At 42.6% G+C, this 25,101-nt stretch overlaps 1 protein-coding gene across 1 annotated transcript; it reads right to left on the bottom strand.

Moving 5' to 3' along the window:
• Positions 1 to 682: 682 nt before the first annotated feature.
• On the bottom strand, positions 683 to 24,715 carry LOC101484215 (neuronal acetylcholine receptor subunit alpha-2-like). Its single transcript, XM_076880076.1, has 8 exons — positions 24,480 to 24,715; positions 7,482 to 7,633; positions 7,310 to 7,354; positions 7,103 to 7,212; positions 4,202 to 4,421; positions 2,073 to 2,575; positions 1,177 to 1,540; positions 683 to 1,042 (listed from the first exon to the last, which is right to left on the bottom strand). The coding sequence occupies exons 1-8, from the start codon at positions 24,535 to 24,537 to the stop codon at positions 917 to 919; spliced, it is 1,578 nt and encodes a 525-aa protein (XP_076736191.1). The 5' UTR covers positions 24,538 to 24,715; the 3' UTR covers positions 683 to 916.
• Positions 24,716 to 25,101: the final 386 nt, after the last annotated feature.

The raw sequence follows: 25,101 nt of genomic DNA, 5'->3' as shown, positions 1-25,101 counted from the left end.
TGACACACTCTCTCTATTTTTCTCTTTCGCTCCCCGCGTTTCCTTCACGCGCATGCTCACACACACATCACATACACTCCTTACTGCACCCAGTCACACACAAGACGGCAATTCCTGCAACACCATGCTGACACAACGGCCCGGCACAGAGAGATGGATGAATATAATGTCCACCCTACTGTCACTCATTTTATATTCAGATTTTAAAATCTAGTTGCTATTGGTATGGCGAGTAACCTTCAGTAATAGTAATGAATCACACAGCAATAGTACATTCATGTAGTTGTAAAAAGCATGATAATATAGTAATAATCCAAAATATTCATAATACATTACTCTCATTGAGTAACGTAACACGTTACAAAATACATTTTGAGGCATGTATTCTGTAGTGGAATACATTTTAAAACTAACTTTCCCAACACTGAGTATATTATTGTGAATTTTGAAGACGATCAACAAAAAAAATTGTGGGTAATATAATGTTTTTACTGATTTTCACATTCAGTGTGACTTTCACCAGATTTCACTAAAATGTAATTTAGCTCAAGTTGTTTTTGTTATCTACCATCACACAAAATTGAAAAACTGTAAACAACCAGACAGACAGACAAACAGAACCACATACGCAGATGTGAGAGTGAAGAAAATTACAGATACAATGGAGAATAAATAAAGCAGATTATAATATTTATTATTAATTAACATAAGTATATTCCATTTTATACATCAAGGCCATTTCATTTTATAAATATTTGCATTAATAATTAATTTCTCTTTATTATTAATTTTTGTACTTTTTGTCCTCCATGAAATAAGTTTCCTATACTCGTCTGTTGCAACAAATTTAAAAGCTAACCATGCTCTTCCACTTTTGTATATAATATATTAGTGTTTTTAACATCTAGTCTTGGTTTTAAATCATCCCAGAGAGCCACGGAGGCAGAAAGAGTCCAACGGTCCCCAGCAGACACACTATGATGAACATCCACAGGAAGATCCGGTCTACGACCATGGCCACATACTTCCAGTCCTCCTTCACCTGAGAGAAGACATAAAACCAAAAATGAGCCAGTAAACTTGGAGAAATATATAAAACCCAGGCTGTCTTATGTTTGACACCCCTGATGCAAACTTTTGACCGCAAATCTATAACCAAAAAAATCCAATACTTGCCGAAAAGTCTGCATCTTCTGCTCTTAGGTGTTCAGCGATGTACGTTACGCCCTCCAGGGCGGATATGACAGCAGGAGACAAAGAAGAGTCCCACTGGTTCTGGGTCGAACCACACTCCACAGGGGTATCCCACTCTAAGCTGACAGTGGACCGTGTCTGTGGTAGGAGTGTATAGCCCAGAGACCGAGCAGAAAGACAAGATGGGGACCCAAACCTCTCCAAATGCTCCATGTTTGAGTAACCATGAAAGTCCCAGTGGTTAATTTCATCTCCAGCATCCACATCAGACTCCTGAGTGATCCAGATGCTGTGGGAGGGGCCCGGAGTCTGGAGAGGGAGGAGTTTATCGCTCAGGTGGTGTTGCCTAAGAAAGGTAGATGGGTTTGTAGAAAAATTACAATGACATTGTAACGACAAGCAAAACATTGTGAAAATATAAAACAGAAAAACTAATGATTACAACTATCTGTCACCTTAAATTATATATTTCCCTTATTTTTACCACTACCTCAAATTATCAATATACTTCTACTGCCAATAGGTGGTGGTAAAATGCCTAGAAGCTGTCTGCCAACCACAATTAAACAACAAAAAGAAGTAGAGTTTGGAGGCTGTGAATGTATGGTGGGGCTGCTATGTTATCTCTCTGCAATGTGTATTAAAATCAGCCAAATGGTTCAAGCATATAATGAAAACAATAAACCTGTGCAGAGATTTTGTGGTTTCCTGTGTGGATTACCGCACTAACTCAGTCGAGAGCTAATTAATTGGATTGAATTAGCCAATCCTAAACTTCAACTCATACACATTTGACCACGTAGAAGTCAACTACACTAAGCTATTTATGACCATGTAAAAACCTGCAGTGCCTCTAATGGTCATAGAGGCTTTCTCACCTTGCAGGCCTGAGTCCATGATGCGGGCGCTTCATGCAGAGCCAGCGCGGCACCACAGACAGGAAAAGCCTCCGAACCCACCGGGGCATGGTGTGAGTCTCTGATGATCGGTGGTGCACATTCAAAACAAACACGGTGATGATGATTGACAGCGTGACAAAGATCATAGTGAAGAGCAGGTACTCCCCAATCAGCGGGATGACTAGCGATGTGGATGGGATGATCTCGGTGATGAGCAGCAGGAAGACAGTGAGCGACAGCAGCACGGAGATGCACAGCGTGATCTTCTCGCCGCAGTCTGATGGCAGGTAGAAGACCAGGACGGTCAGGCAGGAGATGAGAAGGCAGGGGATGATGAGGTTGATGGTGTAGAACAACGGCAGGCGGCGGATCACGAAGTAGTAAGTGATGTCGGGGTAGATCTCGTGACAGCAGTCGTATTTCTTGGTATTGTAGGTTCCTACAGCGTTGACAATTGCCCATTCTCCACTCTCCCAGTAGCCCTAAAAGTCAGACTCTTTTTAGCCACACTGACATTGTGCAGAGGAAGTTTAAAGTTAAAGCAGCAGGGGGAAAGCCTGTTACAGGAGAAAGCCAGGAAATAACAGAATAACAACAAGGAGGGGTTGGACTGAGAATCTTCACAGGACCCAAACAAAGCAGGGACTTAGTGCTGGAGTGGAATGAGAAGAGTACCAACAACTTAAACTTCACTTGGCTTGACACACCTCCCCCTGCTGGTCATCCTTACCCAGCATACAGTTCATCTCATGAACATTGTCCCCTTCCCTTGTCTTTGCACCTACAGCTTGCACCTCCATGTCCCTCTCAACTGAAAAAGTCAGGAAAGAGTTGTCTTGACTCTACTCTGGCAGAGTGGCTGGTCCTGATGGCATCAGCCCCAAAGTTGTGCTGCTCAGCTGTGTCTTATCAGGAACCAGAGTTTTAAACTGCATAAGGTCCTGACTCTCTCAAGGACATTCTGTCTTGTCCCTGTCCACAAAAACATCTCACCCAACTACTTCCAATGACCACAGGCCAGCTGCGCTGACCTTACAAGTCATGAAGATACTGGAGAGAATAATCCCCCACAATGATTATTGTTTATTGTTCTTTCCTCTTTTATTTTGGTAGTCATTTGTCTCCTGTGTGTTGCAGTTAGTTTTACTTTCCCTGTCACATTCATGTTATCTGTTCCTGTTTTCCCCTCTGTGCCTCATGCTCCTGATTACCCCTTTGTGTATCTGTCTGTATAAATAGTGCTGCCTTTTGTTACAGCGTACTCTCCAAGTGTTGCAGGATAGAGATCTCAAATGCAGACATGTGGAGTCAAACTGAAGAAACAAACTTACTTCTGCATTCTGTGCTTCAAAATCACACCATATTAACTCTTTCCCCTATAAAGACAACATTTCATGACCTCCCCTGTAGCCATAATGACACCTTTTAACACCTCAGTATATCAGTTAAGATGTAGTTTGCAGGCCATTATAATAGTTTCCATGTTTTAAATCCAAGTTCAGAAAAGAGCTTCAAGGGTTCCTCCTAGTATAGGGGTGGCCAACTCCAGGCCTCGAGATCCGGTGTCCTGCAGATTTTAGATGTATCCTTGATCCAACACAGCTGATTGAAATGTCTAAATGACCTCCTCAACATTTCTTGAAGTTCTCCAGAAGCCTGGTAATGAACTAATCATTTGATTCAGGTGTGCTGACCCGGGGTGACATCTAAAACCTGCAGGACACTGGCTCTCGAGGCCTGGAGTTGGCCACCCCTGTCCTAGTAGGTGTCCAAGGGGTAAAGAGTTAAAGAAACCTGCCACGTTTTACAACTCAGAAATCTCCCCAGGATTTGGGGTTTTTCTTTTTTCACTATTCTGTGAATTTTTCCAGAACCTATTACTGCAGTGAAACATGACGCTGGGAAATACTTTGTTAATTAAAATGTTAGCAGCCTGAGAGTTTGGCGGGCATTCTTCTGTAAAACAAAACACATGTGAAACATGTGAAGAGCCGATAAGAGGAGGTAAAGAGGTGCAGGAGGTGTTAGGAAGGAAATCATAAGAGAGTATGAGGGAGGAATGTGGAGGGGGAGGGGAAGCAGAGCAACCTCCACCCACGTGTTCCCACCTTCAGGTCCACGGTGTTCTCAAAGGGCTCCAGGTCGATCTTGGCACGGTCATACGTCCAGGATCCGAACTTCATCTTGCAGCTCTGCTGGTCAAAGGGGAAGAAGGTGACGTCGATGGAGCAGGAGGATTTGTAGATGGCGGGCGGTACCCAGCGGATACGACCGGTGTAAAACAGCTGTGCCTTGGTCATGTGGGTGACAGCGAACTCCCCGTCAGCACTTTAACAAGAAAAGAGGGTAAAAAGTTTTAATTTCATTAGTTTTTAAACTCAGAAGGTGAATCAATAAACCTGGAGCTATGCCCATTTACACGAGCTATGCTTAATAATTGATAGCTGAATGTAAATGACACCGATGCAAGCTCATTTTCACTGAAAGCGGAGAGAGTTTCATCTCCATCCAGACCAATTTTAATACTCCCCCGAGCCCCGAGGGCTGGAAACTCAACTAAAACTGTGTGATGCAACATCACCGTGCATCCGCAACAGAATCAGGGTCATTTATTCAACAGCATAATTTGCATGCATCGCCAATTGATATGCAGGAAAATGCAGAAAATACCATGGAGCTGTTTGTCTCCATGTAAGTGACCTCAACTCCTCTTTCGCTCTTCAATGAAGGAGGACTGTGTTATGGATCAAGCAGCTAATTGATCACTACAGATAATTTCCAGGTCCACCTACAGAAAGTCGTCTCTGTTCAGGAACAGTATGTGTGTCCTTGAGCATCTGCTGTGAGCGTGACTCAATATTTTAAATCCAAATAAAATAAGAGTTAATAATCCTTATTTACCCCCAGATGTTTTTTTGCAGGGTTTATAGAGATCTTTATCTGGCTTATTTGCTCTTTGGATAGGGGTCACATGATGGTGGTTGAAAACTCAAGGGTTGTAGCTGAATAGTCAAGTTTTTCAAGAAGGTTCAAACTGAGTGAAATGATCCTGAAATATCTGCAAATATCTGCATGGGAAGCGTCGTAAGAACAGGTCGACCTCTGTAAATACGAAGGACAATGCTTCAATTCTTCCTTTATTATCTTTAGGAGAGGATAATCTGGAACACCTGTTGTTAAAGGAGATAATACCATCCCACAAATCATAACGACGAAAACAAATAATCTGCATGGCTGAGAAGTGGCACAGAGCATGTAATTCATTTATTTGTTTTAAACCTTCAGTCTGTTTCTTATGATGTTGGTGCGTTGCACAGAGGGAATATGTTTTTATATATAAAAAATGTCCTAAATTAAGATTATGGGCTGTACTAAATCGTTAGGCACTTTGCTACTAACAGCCTTTCACAAAAACACATCCATTTCTTTAGTTGACCCGAAAAATACAATACAGACATATTTTCAGCAGATGAACACTATCTGAAAGTCATGTCTTTAAGTAACAGGAAAAAAAAATCCAGCAAAGACCTGACACAGGACCTGAGAGATGCACCAGGGCCTTCAACTGATCCATCTACTGTTCACTAAATCCTCATCAGAAATGGTCTCGGTGGAAGTGTGGCTGTCAGAAGCCATTCTTAATGAAGGAAAGCAGGGAGAAAACGCTGAGGTATGAAAATTAAACAAGAACTGTGGCAAACGGTCTTCAGGAGTGATGAATTTGAAATGTTTGGTTCTGCTTTGGTTCATCATCAGTACATACATACATAGGAGGTGAGGAGAGAGGTACAACAAGAGAGGTTTACAGGCATCTCTAAAACACGGTGGAGGCTCTGTCATGGTTTCAGGCTGCATTTCAGCCAGTGGTGTTGGGGATCTTGTCAAAATGAATGAATTATGAACTCAGAAAAGTACCTTCAGACTTTGATCTACCACATAATACCATTTGGAAAATGTTTAACTGATAACAGGTAACTGGGCAAGACACTTTACCTTACCGCCTACTGGTGTTGGCCAGAGGGGCCGATGGCGCGATATGGCAGCCTCGCTTCTGTCATTCTGCCCCAGGGCAGCTGTGGCTACAACTGTAGCTTGCCTCCACCAGTGTGTGAATGTGAGAGTGAATGAATAATGGCATTGTAAAGCGCTTTGGGTGCCTTGAAAAGCGCTATATAAATCCAATCCATTATTATTATTATAACATTTTTCATTTTCAGCATGATAATGATCCCAAACACACTGCCAGTGCAGCAAAATCATACCTGGATAGAAAAAGACACAGTGGAACACTATCAGTCATGGATTGGCCTCCTCAGAGCCCGGACCTCAACATTATTGAAGCAGTGTGGGATCATGTTGACAGAGAACAGAACAAAAGGCAGAAACATCCAAATAAGAGCTTTGAATGTCCTTCAAGAAGCCTGGAGAACTATTCCTGAAGACTATTTAAAGAAATAACAAGAAATAATTATTTAGGCACCAGAAGCAGAAATACTATTTGTTATTAGTGAAAAATATTTAAGTATTTATGTGTTGCTCAGTACTCTGTTTTCCCAATAGAATATAAAGAAATGAGGGGGAAAAACTGTATTTGGATTTTTTAGGATCATAGGCTGCCTCTCAAAATGTTTACTCTGTTATCTGCTCATTGAGGTTAGAGGACACTTTAAGGAATAGACATGCTGTCCTCCAGAGAACTTACCGGTCAGTAGAAGGTGGTGTTGCACTTGCAAGCCTCTTATTTCAAACATAACTTGTGCCTAAGAAGGTTAGGCGTGCAGCACAAGTTACCGTGGCGATGCAATCTGGTAAGATGTAAAGAGCACCACTGTAACGCTGAAAGCCCTGGGTTTAACCTGGGGTTACCTTGCTAAGCCCCCAAATCCTGGCCTCCTGGGATAGACTGATGTCATTGCTTCTCTACTCTCAGTGAATTTTAAGATGAGTTTGACAGGATGAAGGAGGACGAGGAGAAGGGTGGACTCGTGAATCATGCGTGTGGTTTTTACTTGTTGTACAGCACAATGTCGGGCACCCAGATGAGCTCAGAAGGGACTCTGATGGACGTCACATTGTTGAAGTCAGAAGGACTCCACCGCAGCTTGTAATCCGTCCATTCCTTTCAATGAATACACATTTTTATGTCATTTTAGGACACAAAACACATTTGAATTACATTTACTTAACTTTCAGACCCAGTTTTTGTTTTCACCCACCTGTTTCAGCCACACGTTGGTTGTCATCATCTGATTTTTCTCATCCTGTTTTTTGTAAATGAAGTGGACACAGCGAGTGAGCCATGCATCTAACGCCCTAGTAGGTGCAATGGCACAAAACAGAAAGGGGGAATAGTTTTTAAAGTTTTGAAGGTATGGTTAAATTTCCTACCACATCTATAAGCTGGGCGATGGACAGGCCAAACTTGACGATGACCACGTCTGTGACATTCTTCGCCGGTCGAGTCCACTTGCTGTAGCCTCTAAACAAACTCCTGAAGAGCTCGTCCTCAGTGTGAACACGATCCCAGTCCTCAGAGAGCACTGATAGAGAGGCAGAGACAGATCAGCAACACTGTCGGGTTCAGACTATCATCCTGCAGTAGTTTAAAAGTGCTTCCTTTGTCTGATCTATCTTATGTAATCAGTCACTCATATCATGAAACCTTAAATGTTTTCATCCAGTTTGATGCATTTTGCAGGTCTCATTTTACCTTCTTGCAAATCTCTAAGGAAGCTCTCACTCACTAAAACACATTTATACAGGCAAAAGTCAATCACACACACAGAGGCCTCTGCCAGAAAGTGGGCTTTGAGTAACTTCAGAGGTGATCCTTGATGAAAATCAGTGTATATAACCATGGTAGCATATGCTGCAGACATAACCTGGTCCGGAGTGGGTGAACACCCACTTGCTTCAATAACTATTCCTGTCAATAAAAGACCAGTTAAAGATTTTGTAACATATTTTCCTACTTCAAAGAACTTGGTGTCCCTCGTGCTTTTTATTTAGAGAGAATCTGATTTTCGCTTTTCAAAATCTAAGACACATTTCTGGAAAGTTTCTGTCCTTTTCTCAAAACTCTGAACCCCAAAGCTGGTTTTCAAACTAAATTCAGAACCTCTGATTTCACGATAACATATCAAAACAGGTTTTATGCTCAAGACTGTACAGTGTTGTCAGGTCAGGTGCAAGCAATTTATTAGAAACTCTAAAAATTAAATGAACACAAAGCATTCAAGACTTTTCAACCATATGTGCAATTCTGCAAAAAAAATTAAGCAAAGAAAAAAAAAAGACCCCTCACACCAGAATCCTCTAATTGTAGGTAATTCACTTTATCCTATTTTCCTTCTTTCACATAAAAACATATAATAAATTATTATTTTCTATGTAATGCAGCTCTCATAATGCTTGTATGCATCATAATATTAGCGAGTGCAAGTAAACTTTATATTCTATGAGGAAAATGTGAACAAGGAGCTGGAAAGTTTCCTCAGAGATTTTAGTTCATATTGACACGATACAATCACACAGCTGCTGCAGAGCTGTCTCCTGTTAATAATAATAATAATAACTTTATTTATAAAGTGCTTTCAAACAAAGTGCTGTACAACTAAAGAGATAAATAAAATGAAAGTGATACATAGCAATACAGGTAAAAGACACAATACAAGTTAAAAACAATGAAAAATTAAAAACTAAAAGCCATAGAATTAAGACATGTAGGATCGGGTGAACAAATGTGTCTTCGACTTAGTTTTAAAAACCTCCACAGAGCATGTCTGCCGAATATCTTGAGGGAGGTTGTTCCAAAGAAATGGGGCACGAAAAGAAAAAGCACGCTCTCCAATTGTCTTTTTTCTGGCTCTAGGAACTTTTAGAAGGCCAGAGTCCTGAGATCGTAGAGCACGAGATGGAACATAAAGGTGTAAAAGGTTGGAGAGGTATGTAGGTGCCAATCCGTTTAAAGCCTTGTAGGTGAGAGCACGACCTTAAAATCTGCTCGAACCTGACAAGGTAGCCAATGCAGAGATCTCAGAACAGGGGTAATGTGCTCAAATTTCCCCGTTCCTATTGAAATGCGAGCATTTTGCACCATCTGTAGACTTCTAAAACTTTTTCTTTGGTAGGCCAGAAAGAAGAGCATTGCAATAATCAATACGGGAAGACCTCTGCAGTGTCGCTTGACAAAACTTGTCTGATTCTGGCTATGTTCCTCAAATGATAAAAGGCGGATTTTGTTATCTCTTTTACATGAGTTTCAAAGGAGAGCACCATGTCGAACCACACACCCAAGTTTTTTACCTTGTTCCTGCAATTTATGACACTGTCATCAATTTTCAAGATGAAATTTTGGGACAAGTGATGAAATTTGTGTGGCCCAATGACCATCAACTCTGCCTTATCAGTATTTAGGAGCAAGAAATTATCCGATAACCAGCCCTTAATTGCAGAAAAACAACATTCTAGTTTAGAGACTTCAGCACAATTTCCAGTGGTTAAAGGAACATAAAGCTGCAGGTTATCAGCGTAACAATGAAAGGTTACATTAAAAGAATGTAAAAGAACACCAAAGGGAGCAGGTACATAGAAAACAGCAATGGTCCAAGTAAGGAGCCCTGAGGGACCTCATGCCTCACTGCACAAGTCTCTGTCAGTGCGCCCCAGGGCAGCTGTGGCTACAATGTAGCTTGCCATTGCCAGTGTGTGAATGTGTGTGAATGGGTGAATGACTGAATGTAGTGTAAAGCGCTTTGGGGTCCTTAGGGACTGAGTAAAGCACTATACAAATGCAGGCCATTTACCATTTACCATTTTTAAAACTAACAGCCTGAGACCTCCCAAGCAGGTAAGATCTCAGCCATGATAAAACATTTCCTGTAATTCCAATAAAATGTTCAAGCCTATCCAATAATATGGAGTGGTCCACAGTGTCAACTGCAGCACTTAGATCCAGCAGTAATAAAACTGAAGTGCAATCATTGTCTGCATTTACCAGCAGATCATTTACCACTTTGACTAAAGCTGTTTCTGTGGAGTGATTTGGTCTAAAAGCAGACTGAAATGGTTCAAACAGATTGCTTGTTGACAAATGCTCAGTGAGCTGCTTAAAAACCACTTTTTCAAAGATTTTAGATAAAAAAGACAGATGTGAGATGGGTCTATAGTTTGCGACCATATCAACATCCAGTCCAGGCTTTTTCAAGATCGGCACTACCACAGCTGATTTAAAACATTCAGAAAAGACTCCGGTCATCAATGAAGTATTTAAAAGAAACAGAAGGGTCCTAATACTGACCACAGTTCCTTTATAACCCAGGCTGGTAGAGGATCCAAAGAACAGGTTGTACATTGAGCTGCTTTTACAACCTTAGTTAATCCAGACAGAGAAATAACCTTGAAGTCACAGAACAGTTTATCAGCACCAACAGGCAAAGCAGCTGAGTAGTCTAATGAACAGCTTGAGGAGGGAGTAATATGATTTCTAAGTGTTTCAGCCCTGTCTCTGAAAAACGTAAGAAAGTCATGAGCTATCAAATTAGAACAGCAGAGAGTTGACTTATTCTCTGTAAGTTGCGACACTGTGTTGAAAAGGAGTTTTGAGTTATGTTTATGACTCATGATGAGATTTGAGAAATAATTTGCTTTCACTGTCGATATCGCTGATTGAAGAGAAGATAATGAGTCCTTCCAAGCCTGGAGAAATATGTCTAGTCTGGAAGATCTCCAGTGATGCTGTGCTTTTCTACAATTTCTTCTCAAGTTCAAGAGCTTCTCATTTAACCAAGGCATAGGGTTCCTTTTTTGACATTTCAACTTCTTTACGGGAGCAACAGAGTCCAGTAGTTCAAGAAGTGTATTATTAAGATTCGCAGTCAAGGTGTCCACACATAACTCCTGAGTAAAAATAGGGTCCAACACATCAGGTAGATGTAATTTAACTCCAAACAATGCTTCGGGGCTAATATAACGAGATGATCTGAGGGGCAATTTTCCCCTCTCAGAAGCTGGAGATTTAGGGATTAAAATATCAAATAAAATTGCTGAGTGGTCTAGAATAGGTAAAATACAATTTTCAGACAACCTGGGGGAGCTGAAGAAACTGGCATCGGTGGGGCAAAGTTCCAGCAAGGGTGCCACTTCACCAGCGCGCAGCCATGTCTCAGTTAGGAACATGACATTCAGCTTATGAGTACCAAAAAAGCCCGAAGAGCATGAGTTTTATTTGATACAGATCTTGCGTTTAAGAGAGCTAATTTAACTCTCTGTCCATCCGTGCTAGCAGGCAGTAATTGTAGGTTGTTCATATTTGCTCCACCTTCCCTCGTATCCCGTCGGCATGGCGACCAATAAAGCAGCCTCGGGTGAGCGTGCTCTGATGACGTCGGGTAAACAGGAAGAAGGCAACGCTGTTTGAGGCCAAAATAAAGTCCTAAACAGCCAGAGTCACTGATGGTAAGGACCTGCTGCATCCAAGTTCTGACCCGAACACGCTTCCCAGAGCACATGCCGCGCATTCGTCCACTTCTCCAGCGCGTCCGTTTCAAAGGATTCCAGGGGGATCACGGCGATGCAGTTCCTCCGGTACCGACGCCAGAGGCGGCGGGAGTCCTCCACATCACTCGCTAACGCTGGGGAGCTTCAGTAGTGAGTCACAGATATTAAGCAGCGTCTGTCGCTGATGTCACACAGTGGAAATTTGTATTTATCTTGTATATTGTTTTTATTCTGATTTTTAGTGTTTATTTATGAGTGTCGTTTTATTTGCATGGTTTTATTCTGTTTCTATTGCATGGTTTTTAGTGTTTTATGTGACACGGTTTTTATCCACTGTGGACTGGCTGCACATGGGACAGCTGATAGGGACCACTTGCTGAGACAGGGGTGTGTCCAGAGGTGGCCTATCAGCTGTGTAAAGACCTTTTAAAAACAGGCTAGCTGAGCACTGAAGGAGAGAGGCCCCAGACTGGAAGGTTAATGCGAGATGGCCAGTGTGACGCGGCGACCCAGTCCTGACCTCATGGAACGGCAACAGTGAGAGACAGCGTGTGTGATTGGCAGCAGGGCAGAGGTTTACCCCTGCCTGCATTTGTGAGTAGTGTCTCTACTGTTGTTTGTCTGCCGAAGACGAGGCTGGCGTGGACTCTGCTCTAAAGAAGGAATTCCTGGCCTGCTGATGGACCCATAATGAACATGTGGCATAATTATAGCGGGGGGGGGGGGGGGGGGGGGGGTTTAGTGAATGTAGAAAATGGTAGTTTTACGGGTTTTAGAATTGTTTTATTTAGTTTTAGTAGATTGACAACATTTTATTACGTACATTTTAAGGGTGTTTTTATTTGTGCTCCCTGGCCTAGTAATAAACTGTTTCTGATCAGACCTGCTTCCTCTCGGTGCCCGACTCTGACTCGCTTGCTCCCCCTTGTATTTTAAAGAATCTTTCTTTTTAGCGTGACATTCTGGCGCGACCGCTTTAGTGTCGCCGCGTGTTACACTCATATACCAACAGGGAGTGGGTTTTTTAAACTAGCAGGGACACCACTAAGAACATAAAACATAAACATTGCAGAACCGAGAGACGGCGTGCCATGACATCCAGCGCCATCTTCTTACAAACGTTCCACCACATCTCAAAGGAGCTCTATTGGACTGAGATCTGGTGACTGTGGAGGCTATGTTCAAGGAACCAGTTTGAGAGGATCTGAGTTTTGTGACATAGTGTGTATTCCTGCTGGGAGCAGACATCAGACGATGTTACACTGTGGCCATAAAGAGATGTACACGGTCAGCAACAACACTCAGGCAGGCTGTGGTGTTTAAAGGATGCTTAGTTGGTACTAAGGAGCCCAAATTGTGCTAAGAAAATTTCCCCCACACTATAACACCACCACCAGCCGGAACTGGGGCCCGTTCTTCGTACGTCGCTTACTACATCCAAGATCAAATGACACATCCAAGACCAAATCATCGCGCTAACTGTGAGCTCGCTAATCCGGTTCCCCGAACACACCTGCTGTTGACGATTAGTACAGCTGGATGAAGTAATGTGAGATCACTGGGTATCGTAAAAGGGGCTACGCATCGATAGTAGAAACATTGATCGGCAACCCTCTGATTGGTCGGCGAAAATGTCGAAGGAGCGCGCTCGGTATTTTTCGGCAGCAGAGCAAGAACTCCTGAGTGAGGGATTTCAGGAGTTTCAGAGTTTAATCAGAACGCAAGGGAACACTGCAAAGGCTGCAAAAGCAAGGAGAGAGGGCTGGCAGAAAGTTGCTGACAAATTAAACTCGTAAGTAATTTAATAATAATAATAATAATGGATTGGATTGATATAGCGCTTTTCAAGGCACCCAAAGCGCATGACAATGCCACTATTCAGTCACTCTCACATTCACACACTGGTGGAGGCAGCTACGGTTGTAGCCACAGCTGCCCTGGCGCAGACTGACAGAAGCGAGGCTGCCATATCGCGCCATCGGCCCCTCTGGCCAACACCAGTAGGCGGTAGGGTAGATTTATTATATTACACTATATTATCCAATATTATATTACATTATATTATATTATGTTATATTATATCCCCTTTCACATTAGAGCCACAACAGGACCCACTAGAACATGAGAACAAGTAAAAGTGAAATATAAGAATATTCTACAGAATGGTAATATTTATCACTTATATTGCTTTTCGTCTCTTGGAAAGAGACCCTGAAATAATCTGTTTGTTTGTTCATAACAGCAACCAAGAAAAGGGCAGAGCAAACAAAGACAGGTGGTGGTCCTGCATCCCCTCGTCAACAAGTTGGTTAAGTAAATAATACCCTCACGGGAATATCGATATTTCTCTATGAGCACACTGTCACGCTGAGCTAAAGGATCCTGTCTATCCCGCAATATACGCTGAATTCTGAAAACTCTCCTTATCAATCTTGCACCTTCCGCAATGGGCTGCTCGCGTAAACGGACAGGACATGGCTGCGACAGACTTCCCAAATCCACCTTCGCTTTTATAGCCGTGGTCTCTCATCTTGATTACACGAAGTAATTTGCAATTGCTACTCTGAAATATGAATTACATCTGTAATAATCACATACATGTAATAGAATGTTAATAGTACATTTCCCTTTTTTAGGAAATAACCTGCATGTATCTGTGTGAAATCAATAAATGGATCAGGTGCTGCATTATCTTTGGTTACATTGATGTTATTTATTTATGGTGAAACAGTGGTGGAATATCGCTGTTGCTTTTGTATAAATGAAGCGGACATACCTGAGTGGCCGCGATCTAATCCTGTTTACATAAAGTAAACCTGCTCCCGAGCAGGTTTACGCTTACGGCTCTGTTGCTATGGCAGCAAGTCCCGGATGAGCTTCGGGGAACCGAACGATCCAAGATCACGCGAAATCGTCAACAATCAAATCCAGCTAACCTACTTAGCGAGGTACGAAGAACGGGCCCCTGTTCATAGAAGGCACGATGGAGCCATCCTTTTATGTCTGATTCTGACCCTACCATCTGAGCAATATTTTTCCAATCTTCTATTGTCCAGTTTTGGTGAGCCCATGAGAACTGTAGCCTCAGTGCGGTGTGGTCTTGTGCTGCCTCATGGTTTCATGTGTGTGTTCAGAGATGGTCTTCTGCATACCTTGGTTACCAATATTACAGCAGAAAAGAACACATTTACAGCCTGCTAGAAATAATGGCTTAGAACTCTACCCTTCTACTTGCACACAGTTCTATCGTCATTTTTTGCTCTTTGGAGAGCTGCACTTCTGCACTGCGCTGAAGTTTCTCTCTACATGAGGCAAAATAAATACACATACAGGACCATAAATCCCATGTAAGCTGTTTCAAGCACTACAGAGATCACAAGACTTCGGTTTGTTGTGGTCATGGGCACCACAGACATGTCCCACCGACCAGAAAGCACCAAAAGCTCTTCATAGCTCTTATACTCTTTAAAACTTTTTCATTTACAGTAAATAGTTTGTTCACTGATGGCTTAATCACTGTCTTGTTCACTGCACTTTTGCTGTGTAGAAACTGAAAGAAACATTTAAATATCTGCACTCTTCAGCACTTTCACTTCACATTCCTCCTCTCTGAAGACCTTCCTCTTCCCCCATGGGTCATGGGTGTTCCTGATTTATCTCCTCACTTTTCTCCCCCTCCAGCCTTTTTTAAGGACCAGTCTGCATTTTCACTCATACTTCGCTTAAACCAAAGTCATTACAGTTGAGAGAGATACTGTACCCAGTCTCTGGGGGAAAAGCTATTACCTGAATTTTATTGTTCATAAAATTTCAAAGATTAGGATGTGATCTACTACACTTGGATTTAATTTGATCTTACGCACAAACCATTAGAGATAATTGAAGTTATTGTAAAACACTGAGTGTGGTTTTCCAGCGTTCATAACTCATCGGGGGAGTCCTTTCACGCTTGAAATAAAACTCTTTAATTCTCAGTGTTTGACCTTTTTGTATCAGATGTGATTTCTCTTGCAGGATAAATGAACACCGATGGTAACTATATTGCTTTTCTGTTCAGCTTGCATCTAGAAAGCCCTCCATCACTCTCTGTCTCAGCTTTGAACTCTGGCGAGCCATCTGGCATCACCAGCAAGCAATTTAGGATTAGCCAGAGCAAGAAACGGCGAGCCAACAGCACAAACTGTGCAAATGTGATGCCAGTTTTTCTGATTACATTGGCTATTTATAACTGGCAAAATGATGTCTCAGGTAAGGCTGTGCCAGTGGAGGACAAACAGATATGTTGTTGGATTGTGCAGCAGTTTGTGTCCCTGGATTTAGCATAAAGACCCCGGCTGCTGTGTCTCATTTAGGACATGATTAAGGTTTAAGCTAATTTGTGTGGAGAATTATCAGTGAGCTTCAGTTTCTCTGAAGGATGAATTGATCCTTTTTTGCCTGAATACTTAAGATTATGTTAAATCTATAATCCGTTACTTTTTCACACCAAATGCACTAATTAAAATGCACCTTTTAAACGTGTCACTGGGTGTGCAGCTTTGTAAACAAGCGTGCTTCACTTTACGGTTGGATCATTAGAATCACTACAAGTCCTCAATGGTTTTTACTCACAGGTCTTATAATAAAAAATAACAACCAGAAGAGTACACAGAGATAACTTTCAGTTAGGATAGCCATCTGCAGTGCTGAGAAAAAGTATTTGCCCAATTCCTGATTTCTTCATTTGTTGATATTTAGAATAGAATAGAATAGAATTCAACTGTATTGTCATTGCACATGCACAGGTACAGGGCAACGAAATGCAGTTTGCATCCATTCAGAGGTGCTTTAGTGATATAGATATATTACTAGGGATGGGTATCGTTTAGGTTTTATCCATTACCGGTGCCAAATCGGTACTTTTGAAACGGTGCCGGTGCTCAAACGGTGCTCAAACCGGTGCTTAAAGAATGGAGAACACAAAATTGGTCCAAAAACCTCTCATGTTCAGCTGGTTTTTGTAAAAAGATAACAATGTTAGCCTTTTCTGCGGCTATGGGGCATATATGGTATCACTCTTGGCTGGAAGCAGTGCTTAAACAATGCAAAAAACACAAACTTTATCCAAAAACCTCTCATGTTTAGCCGTTTCCCTCTTTTTCTTTGGTCATTTTAGCCTTTTTGGCCAGGGTGAAGGGAGTATCTGCCATCAAACAAGAAGACAGCCGCATGTAGCTATGATGATGTTTGCTAGTTCACCTTACCTGCATTAATGTAATAACGTGGTTAGCCTACTCAACGTAAATTACACACGAACAACATTAAGCTACTCACGCAGAGAAGAACAGCTGCTGCTGCCATCATCATCCGTCATCATTTCTGCTACACTGGCAGGGCTAGGGACCAGGACTCTCCTCTTCGTGTTTTTGGGGATGTTGCTAACTCCGGGTCTGATAACATGCACCACACCCGCAGTAGATGCGCTCGGTGTGGGGTCTCGCAGCAAGCTATCAAATACGGCGCATTTCTCGGCTTTTAAAAAAGCCGCTATGCGTCGCCAGGTGTTTCATCGGATTCGAGGTGTTACTTCCTTTGACACTATCACAGTATCAGCTTAAAGCACTTGTTGCAGGCTGCTGAGTTTGCATATTTTGCTGTGAAGTACAGCCAGACTTTTGACCGCTTCGCCTTGGGCATTTTTAATCTGTAGCTCTGCTCTAAAAGAACGTACGTACCTGGACCCGCCTACTATCCTCGGAAATGTAAAATGATTGGCTAGAAGTGTATCACAGCTCAGGAAAAAAAAGCACCGAAATAAAGCACCGAAATGTGCGCTGCTTTTCGGTCTGGTTACTACCGTTTATGTCAGAACCGGTGCCATCATGGCACCGGACACCGGTACCCATCCCTATATATTACAATATATATTAGCAATAATATAGATATGTAAGTATATTACAGAAATGGGTCTATTATGGTATGTTATAATGTACACGGTATGAAGTATGTTGTGAATATTCTATAACTATAGGTATGTACAGGCTGTAGTGAGTACAAGCTATGTACAAGATATGAACAGGATATAAATATGAAAAACTATACAGAATATGAAATAAATAACTTTACAGAAATCTGAGATATACAGTTATACAGAAATGGGAACTATGCAAGTTGTAAACAGTTGTAGGGTTAAAAATTATCGTATGTACAGAATGATTATTTACAGAGCTATACAGTAGTGCAGTTAAGATAAGTGAGGGTGTGGATAATTTCTACAGAGGCTATATAAAGTGCTAGTGGTTGTGAGTGGTGGTTCAGTCCATGTTATTATTGTGTGTTTGAGGGTACAGTTGTCCATTGTGGGTGTGTGTATGTTCAGTCCATGTGTTAACGTGGGTCAGATGTCAGGAGGCAGAGTTCAGGAGTCTGACAACTGTGGGGAAGAAGCTGTTCCGGTACCTGGTGGTCTTAGTCCGGAGGCTCCTGTAGCGCCTCCCAGGGGGCAGGAGGGTGAAGAGTCCATGTGATGGGTGACTGGGGTCTCTGATGATTTTCCCAGCCCTTTTCAGACACCGCTTCCTGTAGATGTCTTTTATGGCAGGAAGTGGTGCTCCGGTGATGTGCTGGGCAGTTTTCACGACCCTCTGCAACGCCTTCCGGTCCGAGGCAGAGCAGTTCCCGTACCAGACTGTTATACAGTTGGTCAGGATGCTCTCGATGGTGCAACGATAGAAGTTCACCAGGATGTCTGAGGACAGGTGATTCTTCCTCAGAGTCCTCAAGAAGAAGAGGCGCTGGTGAGCCTTCTTGACCCGCTTGGAGCAGTTGGTCGTCCAGGTGAGATCCTCGGAGATGTGGACTCCCAGGAACTTGAAGCTGCTCACACGCTCCACAGTCATCCCCTTAATGTGGATGGGTGGATGTGGGTCAGCATTCCTCCTGTAGTCTACGATGAGCTCCTTAGTCTTCTCGGTGTTAAGCAGCAGGTTGTTTGTGTCGCACCACTCAGCCAGACGATCCACCTCCTCCCTGTAGGCGGCCTCATCGTTGTCACTGATGAGGCCAATCAACGTGGTGTCATCTGCAAACTTAATGATGGTGTTGGAACCATCAGCAGGTCAGCAGTCGTGGGTGAAGAGGGAGTAGAGGAAAGGGCTCATCACACAGCCTTGTGGTACACCGGTGTTCATTGTGATGGTAGATGAGCAGTGGTTATCCAGCCGGACATGTTGGGGGCAGCTGGTCAGGAAGTCCAGTAACCATTTGCAGATGAGGGAACTGATGCCCAGGTCTGTCAGTTTCCTGATGAGTTGTGAGGGGTGGATTGTATTGAATGCTGAACTGAAGTCTATAAACAGCATTCTGGCGTAGGTGTTGTTGTTGTCCAGGTGTGAGAGGACAGAGTGCAGTGCAATGGAGACTACATCCTCTGTGCTCCTGTTCTGGCGGTATGCGAATTGGTGGGGGTCCAGGGTGGGGGGGAGACAGGATTTGAAGTGTGCTGGACCAGCTGCTCTAAGCACTTAGTGATGATGGGGGTGAGGGCTACTGGGCAGTAGTCATTGAGGCAAGATGGGTTGGAGTTTTTGGGTATCGGGATGATGGAGGTGGATCTGAAGCAGGCCGGTACCACAGCGTGGGCCAAGGACAGGTTGAATATGTCTGTCAGCACTCCTGCAAGCTCCCCAGAACACGCTCTGAGAACACACCCGGGGATGCCATCAGGACCTGCAGCCTTGTGGACATTGATCCTGCTCAGCACCGCTCCTACATCGGTGGGGAAGACAGTCAGAGGTTGGTGGTCTGGCGTCACATCTGCTTTGGTTGTGGTTGTGGGGTTCCCTCGCTCAAAACGAGCATAAAAGTTGTTGAGCTCGTTGAGGAAGGAGACATCAGAAGATGCGGGGGAGGGTTTGGTGGTCCTGTAGTCTGTGATGGTCTGGAGTCCTTGCCACATGCGTCGGGGGTTGGAGTTGGAGAAGTGTTCTTCTACCTTCTTTTTGTAATGGTGTTTGGCTTTTTTGATGCCCTTCTTTAGATTAGCCCTGGCTGTACTGTAGGCGTGTGAATCTCCTGACCTAAAGGAGGTGTTGCGGGCCTTCAGGAGGAGACGAACATCCCGGTTCATCCAAGGCTTCTGGTTGGGGTACATGGTGATCCGTTTCTGGGTGGTGACACTGTCTGTGGTTTTGGAGATGTAATCCAGTACAGATGAGGCTCTCTGGCCACACTTTAATTGTCCTCACAGCAGGTTTCACACGTTGGATGAGTGGTGAATACCTAGGTGTGAGGAACAGGGAGAGATGGTCCGATTGTCCAATGTGGGGGAGGGGTGTGGCTTTGTAGGCTGCAGCCAGGTTGGAATACACATGGTCTAAAGTATTGTCTCCTCTGGTGTGGCAGGAGACATGTTGGTGGAATCTGGGGAGGACTGTCTTTAAGTTGGTGTGGTTGAAGTCGCCAGCAACAGTAATAGCAGCCTCGGGGTGTTTATTCTGGTGTTTGTTAATGGCTGCAGAAAGTTCTTTCATGGTCAACCTAGCATTAGCGTCGGGGGGTATATACACGGCAGTGAGTATGATCGAAGTGAGTTCTCTGGGGAGATAATAAGGTCTGCATTTGACCATTAAAAACTCCGCATTAGGTGAGCAGTGACTCTCAGTAGTAGTGGAGTTCATGCACCAAGCATTGTTAATATAAATGCACAAACCTCCACCTCTGGTCTTGCCGGAGTCATCTGCTAGCCTGTCGGCTCGGTGTGTGTGGCGTCCTGCTAACTCGATAACATTGTCTGGGCAGCTGTTGTTCAACCATGTTTCGGTGAAAAACATGACATTTGAGTCCATAATCCGTCTGTTGTTAGTGATGGAGAGCCGTATCTCATCCATTTTGTTTGCCAGAGAACGGACATTGGCGAGGAAAATACTGGGTAAAGGCAGCCAGTGTGGTGTTAGCTTTAGCTTAGCCCGTAGCCCTCCGCGCCTACCTCGCCTTTGTTTACGATCTCGGCGCCGTCTGCGTGCACTTCCGCCCGGCCGGGGAGAGTGGGCAGCCTCCAGTGTTCTGGAGATCTCTGGGATGAGTCGGAGATCGGCGATAAAACTGTTGGAGTTATGAGTCCAGATGTCCAGAAGCTCTTGTCTGCTGTAGATCAGCAACGCACAGCAATTATTTATATTTGTCACACTTTCACGTTTCAGATGAAACAAATTCATCAAGTCTCGTCTCACATTTACCCAAATACATCTTTGATGATCCCCAAGACATTTTGGGAAAAGTTATCTTGCAGAAAAAAGCAGAAAACCCGAATTTGGATGATTCTGAGTCCTATTACGTCTGCATAAACCTAAGCATTTCATGAAAAGAACATCATACCAACGGTCAAACATTACTCACCACGATTGAACATCTGGCCTTAGAGAAGGAAATTGCAGAAGCCTTACCCGACCCTGTTATGAGAAATTACTTGACTTTGATATTCAGGATGTCCTCCATGTGTTTTGAGAAGAAGGTCCTTACGGGTTTTTTGACATTCTGCTTTTAAGAAAATATACGGTGTTATTTAAGCTATATAATTTTAAGTTTTATTTTTTAAAGCTTCTGAAACTGTATGCTGAGTGATCGTGCCGTTTGAGTCTTATGTACTGGAACAAAAATAGAACGATAGGCTTAAAGTTCAAATTTATTTCACAAATAAGTATGGACCACATTCATTTGAATAAAAATTAAGCAATTTAATAAAACTGAATTACAGAATAAAGTTGTGTCAAGGACTTAAGGAAACACACAGACTTCCAATGCTTCCACAGACCAAATCCTGCTTCACATTGCAGGCCTCTGACTAAATGCCGAATTCAAATCCCATTTTTGCAAAGCGTTAACATGACAGTAACACCAACCAGCTTAGAAGAAATGTTGAACTTTTCCTTTAACATCTATAATTTTGTTTTTTCTGTCTCAATGACAAATATTGCTGGCTCTGCAGACATTTTTGGCAGCATGTTGGTCTCCTTTACTTTGATGACAACCTGTGGCCAAACAATCAGAGGAAAAAGGGAAAACAGAGAAGCTAACTAACTTTGGTGAAACCTAGCCCAAAAAGATGATGGTGACATGAATAGTCTGCGGCCAAGAAGTGGACAAAGGTGATGAAATGGAAGCCATATTGGCAGAAAACGGTCCCATGAGGTTTATATTTTTGGCAGCTAAAGCAGAAACAATAAAGTTGATAAGGAACTTGGATGGGCGAACTAAATCCTGTCAACTCCGAGTATATCCAGCTTCAGGTGCAGCAGGAGGGGAGGACACAAAAAGGAACTCTGTGTTTGGTAAGGTCTGACAATTTAAGTTTGTTTAGAAAAAAACTGAGTTTTCCTCATGTCTGGGTTACTAAAGCCAGTTTTCTTGAATAGGGCCCTGCTCTACATGGATGTCACAGGCTAAGCCAAAGATGCAGCGATTACTCAGGACACTGAAGTAGCTCTGCAGACATTTTTGGCAGACATTTTTGGTGGACCTATCAGAATGGGTTAAAGGATTACAATTGATCTTTCTTTTTGTTCTTTTTTTCTTTTTTTGAGAAACTACTCCACTTCGAATCTAGTAGGGATATCTAATATCACGGTCTCCATGTGGCCGGGATATTAGAGAAAACTTTGTCACAAATGTCAAACATTGAAAACACTGACCTTTAATTAGCAGGAAAATCACTCAGTGGGTTCACATGAATTGGAAATCATTGAGATGAGTCTGAATTAAAGTCTATTAAAAGCCTGGAAAGACAGGTTTTCAGATTTTAACCAAATGTAGACACTAAATGGAGGATCATAAGTGATCACTACAAAAACCATGAGAGAAATACAAAAAGAATACTTCCCATTTCTATTTCAGGAACAAACATTTTACAATCTTGGCACGATTTCTTAAAATTCTGCATCTAAAAGGTCTAAAAACAAATCAGATTTGTTCTCAACGTTTTATAAAGTACTATCTGCATATACAATACTACTCTATTTGTATAGCACATTTCTGAGGCTGGCAGTGCTTCAGGTAATCTCAACATTTCTTCTTCCTGTGACATATGACTCGTATTATTTTCACACTCAGTGACTCCTCATGCCCAGCCAATGAGGGCAATGTCACTACCACAAAGCAGGGGTTTTATCTGTCCTAATTTACTAAGAGTAAAAAGCCAACATTTCTAACCTGTTTTGTTAACTGGGGACTTATTTACTTGAGCATCGTAGACAGTTTTGTCCATCAAATGGTCCAAAATAAAAGGTAAATGCGTAGTTTTCTGTCAACTAAGGTTTCTCAGAATCGTTGCCTTTGCTGTAGGTGATCAGTGGTCATTCAACTGCATGAAGTTTAACAGAGCCACAGGATTGTCTCACTGTAAGGGGTCTAGGGTTCAGGTTAATTTGTCTCCCATGCCTCAGCTTCTGCCACTTTAGCAGGAACTTCTCTTTCTCTCTCACCCTCTTCTCTTCTATTCTCTCCATGCTTCATTTCAGGTGTGCCAACTCGCCCACCCCTGCTGCAGCTTATATGCTGTTTCTCAGCTCCGCCCCAGCACCAGATAAACAGCTTTTTCTATTTTCTCCTACTCACCTAAACTCTTCCGATTAGCCCCGACTCCTGCCTCCAAACGCTCTGTCACACTAATTCCCCACTGTTCTACCACGTCAGTTTCTGAAACTAGGGTGTAATTTTAAGCACCTAAAAAGACTTACAGGTGCACAATAAAACTGAAGGTCTTAAATTGTAAATAAACCTTTCACAGGAGAGTACAAATGCCTTATTACCACTTTTGCAACAGGCTAAACATTCGCTCATCCCTCTTGAAATACCCTGAAAGCAGTCATTAATTCCAGATAGTTTGTGCATATATGCATGTTAGTTTTTGGTTTTTCACTGATACCAGCTGATACCTTTTGAGAGAAATTGGCATGAAAACGGTCACAAATGTGCAAAATGTGTTCAGAATTTTGAGTGCTCACAAATGCCTGCTCCGCTCCACGCACAAAAACAGATCACTGAACACTGTTTTACACGTTTTTGCATTAAAACCTGGATATTTAGAAGTGTTTTTAAAGTGACAGCATCACAGACCTGATCGTTTTTTGCCTCAAAAAGCTTCCTGTGCTGTGCCAGCGTCAAAAACACATAATACACATCTAAATGAGTGGAGACTAACTGAACTTTTGCAGTCCTGTTTGGGTCTGCTGTGTACTGAATCGGGATTTAAGCTCAATCCTGACTCTGCAGGATGTTAATTTTTAAATGAAGTCATTATGAATATACACTCCAAAAAAACAGAAACGTTTTTTTAAACAGTACCACTTAAAAGCATAGCAATTAAGTAAATTCCATTAAATGTAATGTTTCACTTGTAATGTTGTTTTACTTGTGTAGCACAGTTACATGGAAAAAAATTACTTAAAGTCAGCATAGCCCTTTGTGTAGATGCCCCAACACAGATTGTATAAAACACCTTTAAAATGCTACTTTAGTGCATTGATCATAGTAATAATAAATGCGAATGTGAATAAATGACTATTGGCCTTCTATACGAGCCAGCAATAAAGGACTACAAGTTTCAAATATTATTTTGCACTATCAGAACATTGCAGGAATATGCGATATGATGATTAACAGCCTTCCCTTACTCGATTAATTTGCAACACCGCTTTATAAATGCATCATGTCAAAACGGGAGAGCAAAAGATGTACCCCAAGTCTCACAGTCACTGATTCCTTTAAGTAAAAGGGAGGCAACAAAGTTATAAAGTCAGGAAATCCCCATGAGATGACTAAAAGCCTCGGTGCTTTTCAACGTGCTCCTACAGTGAAGTCACGGCTGATTTTTACCATATAAATCCCATCAATCTTTTTCGCCGCCTCTCTTACCGGAGTTGATGAGGATCCAGCAGCAGCAGAGAGGCGTCAGGTCTCGTTTGCGCCCCATTTGAAGCGCTACAAAGGGATCCCACCGGCGTTCACACGAAGCTCAGCTTCACTCCGAGGTTCCCAGCGCTCATCTTCACTGTCACACTCCTCTCCACACAGCTGCATGGATCCCAGTCACAGCCTCCCAGTGCACATCACCGCTGAGGTATCAAGCTCCCATTGGACTTGATTAATCGGTCTTACATCTCCACAATAATCCTGCCTCAGGTCTGTAATAATGAGAAGGCGGGGTATCATCTGGTTAATTTAATCAGCCCTAATAGTTCCCAGTAAATTATTTCAAATCTTGACTAAATTTTAATAAAATTATTTTGATCTAAATACTGCTGATGGTAATAAAATACTACCAAGAACAAGAAAAAGCCCAATGGATGCTGGAAATATGAAAGTATGTCTTTTGAGAATCAAGTCACACAACTTCTGGTTGTAGGGTCTATAAATCCACGTTAAGGCTACGTCCACACGTACCCGGGTATTTTTGAAAACGCAGATTTTTCTATGCGTTTGCACCTTTATCCACACGTAAACGGCGTTTTCGGTCACTGAAAACAGAGATTTTTAA

This window comes from Maylandia zebra, linkage group LG23, assembly GCF_041146795.1.
Source record: "Maylandia zebra isolate NMK-2024a linkage group LG23, Mzebra_GT3a, whole genome shotgun sequence".
In the NCBI taxonomy this organism is placed as follows: domain Eukaryota; kingdom Metazoa; phylum Chordata; class Actinopteri; order Cichliformes; family Cichlidae; genus Maylandia; species Maylandia zebra.
Note: the sequence above shows the minus strand (reverse complement) of the source record. Positions and strands in the feature narration are given on the sequence as shown.